The sequence below is a fragment of the Geotrypetes seraphini genome, chromosome 2 (genome assembly GCF_902459505.1).
Source record: "Geotrypetes seraphini chromosome 2, aGeoSer1.1, whole genome shotgun sequence".
Classification (NCBI taxonomy): Eukaryota; Metazoa; Chordata; class Amphibia; order Gymnophiona; family Dermophiidae; genus Geotrypetes; species Geotrypetes seraphini.
The window spans coordinates 254,011,993-254,025,113 of NC_047085.1; the positions used below are offsets into that span (position 1 = coordinate 254,011,993).

The 13,121-nt window shown below is 43.7% G+C and overlaps 1 protein-coding gene across 3 annotated transcripts in view; it reads left to right on the forward strand.

The window, feature by feature from the left end:
- RANGAP1 (Ran GTPase activating protein 1) overlaps positions 1–13,121 on the forward strand; it is a 220,637-nt gene that overhangs the window by 189,453 nt on the left and 18,063 nt on the right. For all 3 annotated transcript variants that reach the window (XM_033929405.1, XM_033929406.1, XM_033929407.1), the window contains exon 14: positions 38–126. In XM_033929405.1, coding sequence (XP_033785296.1) covers positions 38–126 — 89 coding nt within the window. The remainder of the gene's footprint in view (positions 1–37; positions 127–13,121) is intronic.

Here is a 13,121-nt window from a genome sequence, read left to right on the forward strand (position 1 = left end):
TTCCTGCTTGAGAGTAGTCATATGTTTTCTGTTCTAGATGCCTTGATGGAGAAAGCCTTTAGCAGTGCAGCGTTTCAGTCTGACACTTTCATTACCAGTCTCTTGATAAACATGGGACTGCTTAAGGTAGGGTCAGAACATGATTTATAAAGAAATGTTTTTATCATCTATGTATTCATCTGGTAGCAGGTGTAGTACTGAACTTGTAATATAAATAATTTTCTTGTCAAGACATTCTACTCACCTTGTTCAACCGAGGGACCTCAAAAAATGAGGTGAGGGGATATGAAAGAAACTATGCATAATATTTGCTAGAAAAACAATAGACATTCATCCCTATTTAGTGAAAATCAATAGTTTCACTTCAAAGAAATGTTAATCTGGTCAACCAAAAAAAAGCCTCGGTTATTGACTCATGCTGTTTGTTTTTTCTTTCTTACATTCTTTTATCATTTTGCAAAGATACTCACATGTATAGGGAAAGGGAATGAGATTTGACATACCACCTTCCTGTGATCACAGTCAAAGCGGTTTGTACCTGGGGCACTGGAGGGTTAAGTGACTTCCCAGAGTCGCAAGGAGCTATAGTGGGAATTTAACCCAATGCATCCAAACTGGCCTAGAGTGCTCATGTAGATAGGCTCCACACTCAGAGTTGGTGGTGGTGTCAGGAGAGAGAATAGCAAATTAACTTCCTAGAGTTATGGGCCATTTGGAATGCTCTAAAGTAGGCTTGTCCAACCTTTTTCTGTCAGGGGCTTGTTGTGCCTAGCTATAAACGGTGCAACAATTTAGGACCAAAACAATTCAATGGCCACAACTGAATGTAGCATTTATTAGTGAGAAAAAGAAATGCCCAAGTATAATATTTATTTACAAAGAAGATTAAGAAATATACTTCACCGTGGGTAAAGGCATCTCTACCTCACACAAACTAAGGGAAGCCCATCAACAACAGTCAGATAGAGAGATCCACTGGATAAGTTGTTGGGCAGTGGGCACTTTTATTCCACAGCTGAGCTTCAAAGGTATCCACATTAAGAGGATTGTTTTATACACACAGAGCACAGGATGGTACATGTTCCCAGAATATGAGGATGTTACATCCAGGTCCTGCTTCTTGTGATCAGTATGTGAAAATTCAGATACCAAGCAAATACTAGGCAGACAGAACAGATGTTCCAGTGAAATAGATGAGATTATAGACAAGTGGATAGTGTCCCCATGTCTGTGTGCCATCTGCAGAAGGAATCCAGTTTTGATTTTTCACTATGTCTCTTCTGTACTTCACTGAGCTCCACCTTCAGTTTTTTTCTTTCTGCACACATGCCAGCAGAAATGTGTTTATTCTTTAGCAACTCTCCTACCAGCGGGTATATAACTCATCCTGACCAACAGGTGAAGACTGAGACAAAACTTTGGAACTGTACATATCATGTGACCCCTCCCTAATTACCTCAGTCTACCGAATAGCCAAGCAGAACTAAGAACTATATACAGAAAAACAAACAAGACTCCAAACAGGAGTATTCACAAATATAAACAAATGCTGTTGGAAAATGTAAAGGAACAAATGCAAATAGCAAAGGTCCCCACAGTTCGTCAGCCAAGCCACAGCCGCAGTTCTTAATCTCCCCGGCCCTAGAAAAATACTAGAAACCGATCGAAGAATGAAAATCTGCATGCAAGAACACAACAATAGAAAGGGTGGGGGTCCTATGCTGGTCTGGAGAGGCTAGAAGAAAGTAAATTAGCAGGTAAGAACCTAATTTCTCCTTTAGCAACTCTCCAAACCAGCATAGGTCTGGAGAGTTGCTTTGAGAGCTTTGAATAGTAGGCAGTAGAATTTGAAGTGTACTCTTGCTTGTAGTGGGAGCCAGTGAGAGTCATGGTATGCTTCTGTGATGTCATATTTTTTCGATGAGTCTTAGAGCTGTATAGTTTGTAATTGTTTTATCATGGTCGCTGTACATGGGAGATATAGTATGTTGCAGTAGTCTATTAGTCCAAGGATAAGGGATTGTACCAAAAGTAGGATTGTTTCCTGTCAAAGAATTTTCGGATTTGTCTTAGATTTCTCATGGTCACGAATGATGCTTTTATTACTTTGTTGATTTGTGGTTGCATGGTACAGCCTCTGTCAATAAGTACTCCCAGAAGTTTTAGTGTGGGTTGAATAGGGTATGAGATCGAATTTATTACTAGATTTGTTAAGGTAGGAGTTTTATTGTTTTCTAGGAGGAAGAAGTTTGTTTTGTCAGGGTTAAGTTTTAATTTGTGCTTTGTCATCCATGTTGCTACTATTTCGAGTGTTCTGTGTATTGTGCTTGTCACGGTGGGTTCTGGGTGGTCGAAGGGGAAGAGAATAGTGATGTCATCTGCATAGCTGTATGAGGTTATGCCATGTTTGTCTAGGTAGAAGCTGAGGGAGGCTATGTATATATTGAATAGTGTGGGTGATAGGGGTGATCCCTGGGGAACTCCGCAGGGGTTGAACCAGGGTTCTGATTTTTCTTGCTTTGTTTTAACCCTGTAGGTTCTGGATTGTAGGAAGCCTTTGAACCATGAAAGTACCTTGCCTGAGATTCCTATGGAGTCTAGAGTTTGTAGGAGAATGTCGTGATCAATCAGGTCAAATGCTGCAGAGAGGTCTAGTTGTATGAGCAGGATTTTCTTGCCTGTACAGAGGTTTTGTCTGGCAGTGTCCATTAGTGTTCCTAGTAGGGTCTCCGTGCTGTAGTTGACTCTGAAGCCTGACTGTGTGGGGTGGAGTAAGTTGTGTTTGTCTAGGTATGAGGTTAAGGTTTTGGCTACGAGGCCTTCCATCAGCTTGACGTACAGTGGGATTGAAGCTATGGGTCTGTAGTTGGATGGCTGGTCTGTTGTTCCTTTGGGGTCTTTTAATATCGGAGTTATGATGATTTCGCTGAGTTCTTGTGGGAAATGACCCTCTAATAGTAAAGATTGTATCCATTGTAGAAGCAGGGAATGGAATAATATACTTGAGGTTTTCAGTAGGTATGGAGGGTAATGGTTGAGGTCACAGGCTGCGTGGCTGTATTTATTATATAGGTTATTGAAGTCTGACCATTTTATGGGTGAGAAATGGGACTAGGTTCTATCTGCTGCGACTGGTTCTTTTTCTGTGGGGGGAAATGTAGTCTCTATGTGTGAGGGGGTTCCGTTGAACGTGGCTCTGATGTTAGCGATCTTGTTTTTGAAGTATGTGCCTAAGAGGGTGGCTGAAGGAGGGGTGGAGTTGCTGTTGGCTATGTGGGATGTGGTGTATGTGAGAACTTTTAGTAGCTGGAATAGCTTTTTTGTGTCTTGGGGTCCTTCTCCTATTTGTTTTGAGTAGTATGTCTTTCTTTTTTCTTTCAGCTTTTGTTTATATTTTCGGTTTGTTACTATCCATGCTGCTTTTGTGGACTCATGGCTGCTTTTTCTCCATTTTCTTTCTAGTTGTCTGCATTGTCTTTTGAGTTGGAGTAGTTCATTTTCGAACCATTTGTCTGATTTTCTGTGGATTTTGGTTTTAGGTTTTTCTGGGGCTAGCTCGTCCAGGGTAGCAGTACTTAGGTGGTTCCATTGTGAGATGAAGTCTTTGGGTGTGTAGTATTGGATTATGGTGTCTGATTTTGTCCAGAATGTGGTGGGATCTATATGTTTGCATGAGTTGTAAGTTGTTTGTTGAGTAATTGGAATGCTTTTGTTACTGGTCCAATTGATTTCGAAGGAGTATGTGTAGTGATCAGACCAAAGGGATCGGTTCCAATTTCCGTTTGATGTTTGGATCTCTGGTTGTGTGGGCTGTTGGGACATGTAGGCTGCGTTGTCTAGTTGGTGTCCTTTTTTGTGTGTGGTTTGAGGATCTAAGATTTTATATGTTAAGGCCTTGAGATATGCTGGTAAGGTTTCTACATTTTTGCAGGATTGGTTATCGAAGTGAAGGTTAAGGTCTCCTAGAAATAGATTGTAGGTTGTCGTTAGAGAGTTTCGATAAATAAATTCTTCAAATATTGGTTTAGCTGTGTTCCAGTTACTTGGGGTTATGTAGCAAAGAATGCAGGTTAGCGTTCCTTTAAGTGATGTGCTTGAAAGTTGACAGGCTAGTAAATCCATGTATTGGTTGGTTGTTTTGTCTTGTATTTTTAGGTTTATGGTGTTTCTAGCTATAATGGCAATTCCTCCTCCTCTTATTTTCTCTGCAGGCTAACATTATTTTGTGGCTCTTTGGCCAAACTTCAGTTATTCTGGGGTCCGAGTCAGAGGTAAGCCATGTTTCTGTGAGGAAGAGGCAGTCTAGGTTATCTTCTTCTATCCAGTTTTTTATGTGTTCTGTTTTAAGGCCTATGGCTCTGATGTTCACATATGCACACTTGAGAGTGGTATATCCTATTGGTATGTTGTGAGTTGTTTTTGGGTATATGAGTGATCTTTGGTGGGGTTGTTTTTTTGGTCTTGTATGGGTTTGTTGGTTTTCTACTTGTTGATTTTGGGGCGGGTTGGTATGTGTAAGGCTGATGGTTTGACTTTCTGTCAATTGTGAGGTGCCAGGTTGGTTGGGTAATTCCCTTGGAATTTGCTATGATTGATATTAGATATATATTGTTTGCAGTTGCTCAGTTAGGAGCAGGAATATTAGTAGGATTGTTTGTGGAAAATATGGTGATGTGGTTCTCATGGTGGTGCTAAGTGTGGTGAACATTGTACTTAATATATATGTGGATGGTGTGGGTTTGAGGAGTTAATCAATTCTAAAACTTTAGTCAATTCTACTATATTGAGTTTCTAATCTAATATGAATCTGTCAACTAATGGTAATAGTTCGCATTAGTCAGACTTTTAAATTCAACTAACATTAGCATTAAACTTTTAAATTCAACAAAATTTCAACATTTCAACTCGGTCAAAACCAAAAACAGAAAAATATATTGTCACTGAGTAAATGGCCTCCACAGGCCTGAAGCCTACCAAAAGTAGGACTCTAGTTCAGCCTTACTCCTTTCAGATCTAAACCCTCCAAACAGGAAAATATTCTCATAACAAATGCAAAAGTCTTTTCATTCAGTAGGCTCTTTTATTTGTAGGGTCTGACTGGATTCATGCCAACCTGAGCTTATAGTTAAACACTCAGGGTAGAGGGCCCTTATAGTAGGGCCCAAAATCCAGCCAAAAACCACTACCAACTCTTGCCTGAACTATGCTTTATAGTCCAGTACAGCCCCCCTCAAAAAGGGAAAACACAAAACAATTTCCAAGTCAAACTTATTTTCACTGCTGAAACATGGATTTCAAAGCCAGCATTGCTTTTAACTACAGTATGTTTCTATAACATCCTCTCCTAATTCAGTGTATGCTTCCTCAAATTCCATACAGTCATCTGGGTAAACTTCTTCAATCTTATCTTCCAGGCAACTATCAATCATTTCAATATCAGCAGTATCGGAAAGTACATTTAACTCTGGGCTAACTTGGGTTCCATGTTTAATGCTTCTCCTGGCTCTTGCCATAGGTTTCTCTTCACAGGTCCATACTTCTCTGTGGTTCTGCTGGTGTGTGTCCCTCCCTGCAGCAAACTGCTTATTCTTATAGGAACCCTGATTGGCTTCAGCTGGGGCTTGTTCCCTAATCTGGGGCTTTCTAGAAGTTACTTGGTGTTGCTGTGAAACTATTCCCCCAAAGATGTTATTGTACTTCACAGGCTTTTACTTCCCCTAAGGAACTGCCTCCCGGGTGTCATTGGTTCCTATGATCTTTTGTTCCCTACTTTTCCAACTACCGGTAGAACACAAATGGGAGCACTGCTGCTCAGGAGTACACTTCTCCCTCCAAATCCACGGTTTCAGTACCCACGGATTCAGTTATTCGCAATTTTTTTGGGGGAAAAGAAACGCTGCATCCTGGACCTTTCCCAGACCTTACCCAATGGTCCAGCGGTGACGCGGGGCAGGATTGATCATCCTACGCTCCAGCCCCGTGCAGAGCCATCATCAAAATGGCTGCCGTGAGTTCCCGTTGTCTCGAGACTACAATGGGAAATCATGGCAGCCATTTTGATGACGGCTCTGCACGGGGCAGGAGCGTAGGATGATTGATCCTGCCCCGTGTTGCTGCTAGACCACCAGGTAAGGTCTGGGACGAAGGAGGGCGGCAGGGATGGGTCAGAGCCGGCCCTAAAAATTATTCATGGTTTTTTAATATTCACAGGCAGGCTCTGCCCCTAACCCCCGTGAATATTGAGGGGGAAGTGTATTTCTTTTATGGACCTTTCTGGGTTTAGGCTGGGGGAGTAAACTTTGTGATCTGTTTTCGCTGCCTCTACAGTCACCCTGTGACAATACTTATGAAAGGAATTTTTAAAAATAAAGTTCTGGAAATTCTCGTTGCACACAGTTTGAGAAACACTGCTTTGGGTAATTGCACATTATCCCAGGACAAGCAGGCAGCATATTCCCACATATGGGTGACGTCACCGACGGAGCCCCGCAGCGGACAGCCTCGAAAGCAAACTTGCTTGAAGATCTCGAACTTTCGAGTGCTGCACCGCGCCTGCGCGCGTGCCTTCCCGCCCGAACTAGGGGGCGCATCTCCTGAGAGGATCCTCAGTTCGTTTATTTCCGCGGAGACAAGAAGACACGTTTTCTTTCTCTGCAGCATTGCCTTCTCATCACCGCGGCTGTTTTCTTTTATTTTAGAGTCGGTCGCTGTGTTCATTTTATCTTTATTCTTTTCTTTTTCGTTAAAAAAAAAAAAAAAAAAAAAGTATATACTTTTTTCCTTTTCAGTTCGGCCGTCGAGCTTTGGGCCTAGGCCTAGGCTCCTTCGTTCGACACGGACTTTATTTTTTCCATGTCCCGGCCTCTTACCGGGTTTAAACGTTGTCGACAGTGTAATCGCGTGATTTCGGTCACCGATCCCCACTGCCGTTGTTTACAGTGCCTGGGTTCTTCTCATTCCCCAGAAGATTGTCATCGCTGCTTTACCCTCACTCCACGAGCTTTTCGGCGGCGTTGTGCTCAATTTTTTCAACTTTTCGGTATGGAGCAATCTTCGGAGCCGGCCTCGACCGTGGCGGCTGCACCGGTCTCGAAGGCATCGACTCCGACGACCTCGACACCTGTGGTCTCGAAGGCCTCGACCCAGACTCCGGCTGGAGTTTCGGTCTCGAAGGCCTCGACCTCTTCTACTTTGGTTGCCTCGAAGACGACATCTTCCACGAAGCCTTCTACGGGGGGTAAGTCTCCGAGTTCCCTTTCAGGTGCCGTATCCAAAAAGCCACCAGAGTCCTCGGCGCGCCCACTTTCAAAGCGTACCTCCAAGATAAGGGAATACTCACCTTCGAGGTCGCCCTCTTCGGAGCGTACTGCTGCACATACGAGGTCAGAACCTTCTGTCTCGGTGCCGATGCTGGAGGACATGTTAAAATCTATCCTCACCACTCAGATTACTTCTTTAGTGGCTCAACTGGTCCCGTCCTCGACCTTGCCTCGGGCTGACCAGCCTGTTACTCAACCGGAGCTTCCAGTCTCCCGAAGCCGATCCCGAACACCGAAGAACATTTCTTCATCGGAGTCGTCTACGGGCTCACCTCCTCCGAAGCATCGGTCGAAGCATGTTGCCTCCAAGCTTCGGAGGGAGTCTTCGACCTTGGATACCGAGGCTTCTTTGTCTCGTTCTTCGAAGACGAAGCAGGGATCTCGACATCGAGCCTCCACTCGAAGCCCTTCTCGATCCAGAACCCCATCGAAGCCAGTCCGTCGAGACAGTTCTCCACACACCTCGACTCATTCTGTGCCACGTACACCGGGTACTTCTCCATCCAGGAGTCTGAAGAGGAAACATTCTCTTACTTCACTTCACAGTACAGCTTCTTCTGCCACTATGCGTATGGAATCGGACCTTTCCACATACTCTAGAGAAAATTCTCCATCCTACTCAGTTCAACCTAAATCTCGCAGTGGCTCTCCTGAAGAATCATCTGACCCAAAATCAGTTTCTTTTGCCAAATTTATTTTTGATATGGGCCAAGCTCTCAAGCTAGACCTTCATTCAGACTCTAAATATACTCCTGAGTACTTGGCGGATATGGAGCTTCCCCATCCTCCTAAAGAGTCACTCAGATTGCCGATGACTCCTGTTCTCCAGCAGACCTTCACTCGCAATATGGAAACTCCTTATTCGATCACTGCTATCCCATCTAAATTGGAATCTCGTTACAGAACGGTTCCATCTAAAGGATATGAAAAGTCTCAACTTTCTCATCAATCTCTAGTGGTAGAGTCATCATTAAAGAAAGCACATCCCTCCAAAATTTACGCTTCAGTTCCCCCTGGTAGGGAAGGCCGTACTATGGATAAATTTGGTCGACGTTTATACCAGAATTCTATGATGGCAAATAGAGTTCTGAATTATAATTACATTTTTACGTCCTATTTCAATCATTTTTTAAAGATTTTGTCTTCCTTTTACCCGGACATCTCTACCAATCGTCTATCAGAATTTAAAAATATACTTAAGACTCTTTCCCAGTTGAGACTTTTCATGCTACAAGCTTCCTATGATGCCTTTGAACTCTCTTCTAGAGTCTCGGCATTTGCAGTAGCCATGCGTAGATTAGCATGGTTACGGATAGTGGACATGGATCCTAACCTTCAGGATAGATTGGCTAATCTTCCTTGTCAAGGAAATGAATTATTCGATGACTCAATTGAGGCAGCTACAAAGCGTCTTTCAGAACATGAGCGCTCTTTTGCTTCCCTCATTCGTCCAAAACCTAAATCTGTACCAACTAGAGGTTTCAAACAAACTCCACGTCGCTATCCTCAGAAAACAACTCCTGCTTTTTCTAGACCTCCTGCTCGTCGGCCTCCTCCACAACAACGACAACAAAAGTCACAGACCCCTGCTACCACTAAGCCTGCTCAGTCTTTTTGACAATCTCGACTTGAGCATTCAAATTTCTCTGTTTCCAAATTCTCCCCTCCCCATAGGGGGTCGCCTGTCCAATTTTTATCATCAATGGGAGCTCATAACATCAGATATCTGGGTACTTACCATCATACGAGAGGGATACTCTCTTCGACTCCTTCAGGTGCCTCCAGATCGCCATCCAAGAGAGTGTCTTTCAAATCAGTCGCATCTGCCTCTTCTTCTTCAAGAAGCTCGGGCTCTTCTTCTCCTGTGAGCAGTGGAGGAAGTTCCTCTCTCCCAAAGGAACTCGGGATTTTACTCCCGTTATTTTCTAGTTCCCAAAAAGACGGGGGATTTGCGACCGATTTTGGATCTCAGAGCTCTCAACAAATATCTAGTCAAAGAGAAATTTCGAATGCTCACTCTGCCAACTCTATATTCCTTGATGGATCAAGGGGATTGGATGTGCTCCCTCGATCTCAAAGAGGCCTATACTCATATCCCCATTCATCCAGCATTTCGCAAGTACCTCAGATTCCAAGTAGGAAATCTTCATCTTCAGTACAGAGTTCTCCCCTTCGGACTGGCTTCTTCCCCCAGAGTTTTCACAAAATGCCTTGTGGTTGTGGCTGCAGCTCTTCGCAACCAGGGTCTCCAAGTATTTCCATACCTAGACGACTGGCTCATCAAGGCTCCCTCTCTTTCAAGGGTTATTGTAGCGACCCAACAGACTATTCTTTTTCTTCAAAGTCTGGGATTTCACATCAATTTTCCCAAATCTCAACTGACTCCTTCTCAGTCTCTCCAGTTCATAGGAGCAACTCTGGACACTATCAATTTGAGAGCATACCTTCCACAACCACGTCAGGATGCACTCCTTCAAATTTCTCAACAATTCTTCCAACTTTCCACTGTTCCAGCAAGGAAAATGATGGTTCTGCTAGGTCACATGGCTTCTACAGTTCATGTGGTTCCTTTTGCCAGGCTTCATCTTCGCATTCCTCAATGGACACTGGCATCTCAATGGCAACAATCAGTGGATCCACCAACTCGCCTAATTTCCATCACTCCTTCATTAAAGAAGTCTCTCCGTTGGTGGATGCTCTCTTTGAATCTTTCAAGAGGTTTAATGTTTTACCCTCTTCCTCATCAGAAGGTCCTCACAACCGACTCGTCAATGTATGCATGGGGAGCCCATGTGGACGGTCTTTGCACTCAAGGGCTCTGGACCCAAGCAGACCGGAGGTGTCCTATAAATCTGTTGGAACTCAGAGCGATATTCTATGCTCTCAAAGCTTTTCAGCATCTTCTTCACGACATGGTGATTCTAGTACGTACCGACAACCAAGTAGCCATGTATTATGTAAACAAACAGGGAGGGACGGGATCTCACTCCCTCTGTCAAGAGGCTCTGAAATTGTGGCAGTGGGCGATTCTCCACAACATCTTCCTCAGAGCAGTTTACATTCAGGGTCAACACAACTATTTGGCGGACAAATTGAGTCGTCTTCTGCAACCTCACGAATGGACACTCAATTCTCCTACTCTTCGCCAAATTTTTGCTCGTTGGGGGACTCCGCAGATAGATCTGTTTGCGTCACCTCTCAACTTCAAACTGCCTCAATTTTGCTCCCGCATCTATACTCCTCAACGTCTCGAAGCGGATGCGTTTCTACTGGACTGGAGGAATCAGTTCCTTTATGCTTTTCCTCCGTTTCCTCTGATTCTCAAGACTCTGGTCAAGTTGAAATCAGACCATGCCACCATGATTCTGATAGCTCCTCGGTGGCCCAGGCAACCTTGGTTCTCCCTTCTACTTCAACTCAGCACCAGGGAGCCTCTACTTCTACCAATATTTCCTTCTCTACTCACGCAGAATCAAGGATCTTTGCTTCATCCCAATCTACAGTCTCTACATTTGACAGCTTGGTACCTTTCTCTTTAACAGACTTTTCTCAATTCTCTCCGTCTGTACAAGATATTTTACTTGCTTCCAGAAAACCATCCACTAGGCAATGTTATGGTCAAAAGTGGACAAGATTCTCTGCTTGGTGTTCTACACATAATTTACCACCCAGATCTGCTTCATTGACATCAGTTCTGGACTATTTACTTCATTTATCACAATCTGGACTTCAGACTACATCTATCCGAGTCCATCTTAGTGCTATAGCTGCTTTTCATCAGCCTTTGGATGGAAAATCCCTTTCTGCACATCCTATGATTTCTCGTTTTATGAAAGGACTTCTCAATCTTCATCCTCCTCTTAAACCACCTCCTGTGGTTTGGGATCTCAATGTTGTTTTAGCTCAACTTATGAAATCTCCTTTTGAACCACTTGACAAAGCTCATCTCAAGTATCTCACTTGGAAACCTGTGTTCCTGATCGCCCTCACTTCTGCTCGTCGTGTCAGTGAGTTACAAGCGCTAGTGGCTGATCCACCTTTCACTGTTTTTCACCATGACAAGGTTGTTCTCCGTACTCATCCTAAATTCTTGCCTAAAGTTGTTTCAGAATTTCACATCAATCAGTCTATTGTTCTACCTGTATTTTTTCCAAAGCCTCATTCTCACCCAGGAGAGGCGGCTCTTCATACTTTGGATTGCAAACGTGCTTTGGCTTTCTACCTGCAACGCACTCAGCTTCACAGAACGTCTCCTCAACTTTTCATATCCTTTGATCCAAACAGGTTGGGTCATCCTATATCGAAGCGTACCATCTCCAACTGGATGGCTGCTTGCATTTCTTTTTGCTATACTCAGGCTGGTCTTCCTCTACAAGGTCGAGTGACGGACCATAAAGTTAGAGCTATGGCGGCATCTGTAGCTTTCCTCCGTTCAACTCCTATTGAGGAAATCTGCAAGGCTGCCACTTGGTCCTCGGTTCATACTTTCACCTCTCATTATTGTCTGGATACTTTATCCAGGAGGGATGGCCATTTTGGCCAATCTGTTTTGCAAAATCTTTTTTCGTAAATTGCCAACTTCCCTCCATCCCTTTTTACTTAGCTTGGAGGTCACCCATATGTGGGAATATGCTGCCTGCTTGTCCTGGGATAAAGCACAGTTACTTACCGTAACAGTTGTTATCCAGGGACAGCAGGCAGATATTCCCACAACCCTCCCACCTCCCCTGGTTGGCTTCTTGGCTAGGTATCTGAACTGAGGATCCTCTCAGGAGATGCGCCCCCTAGTTCGGGCGGGAAGGCACGCGCGCAGGCGCGGTGCAGCACTCGAAAGTTCGAGATCTTCAAGCAAGTTTGCTTTCGAGGCTGTCCGCTGCGGGGCTCCGTCGGTGACGTCACCCATATGTGGGAATATCTGCCTGCTGTCCCTGGATAACAACTGTTACGGTAAGTAACTGTGCTTTATCCACTTAACTGATGGACTGCATCTTCTTCACTTATGCCTAGGCTGGGCTGAGTCTGGAGGGCCTTGCCATAGCTCACAATATTAGAGCCTTGTCTGCCTCAGTTGCCAACCTAAGATTAGCCTCCATAGAGGAGATTTGCAGGGCTGCAATGTGGTTGTCAGCCCACACATTCACATATCACTATAGTCTAGAACAGTGGTCTCTAACCCGTGGCCCCCAAAGTCTTCCATTGCAGCTCTCTCAGTTGGCTGAAATGCATCTCAAATCCTGTAAATATGTTCATTTAAGTCTTGTCCACTTGTTATAGTAACTGCAAACAATCTCTTAAGTGTGTTACTCAGGTGTCTTATTTATGGAATTTGCTACTGTTGACAATCCAAAATAAAGTGATTTTTAAAAATATACTGTATCCTTTAAGTGTTGTATAATCAATATTGGTATTTTTAATGTTTAATATCTAGTCTGTCTGTACAAGCAGATCAAAACAGTTAACAAAATTTGTAGGTGTGTGAGCTTGAAATCTTTAGAGATGCCCTTGGAGCTTTATCATATTCACACTGTGGCCCTTTACATGAAAAAGGCTGGAGACCACTGGTCTAGAACAAGACTCTTGATGTGACAGCCAGTTGGTCAGACATTCCTTCAGAATATTAGAATCCAAATCCAGCCTCATAGGCCCTTATGTTTCTGTTCCAGGCTGTTAAAAAAAAAAAAAAAAATTGTTCCCCGTTTGGTTTTTTGTTAAGCCTTGCTTGTTGCAGTCCATCTCTTTTTTCTCTTTTTATTTCAGACAGCATGGTAGCTAGGTAGTCCCATCAGTATGGATTCTTCATCC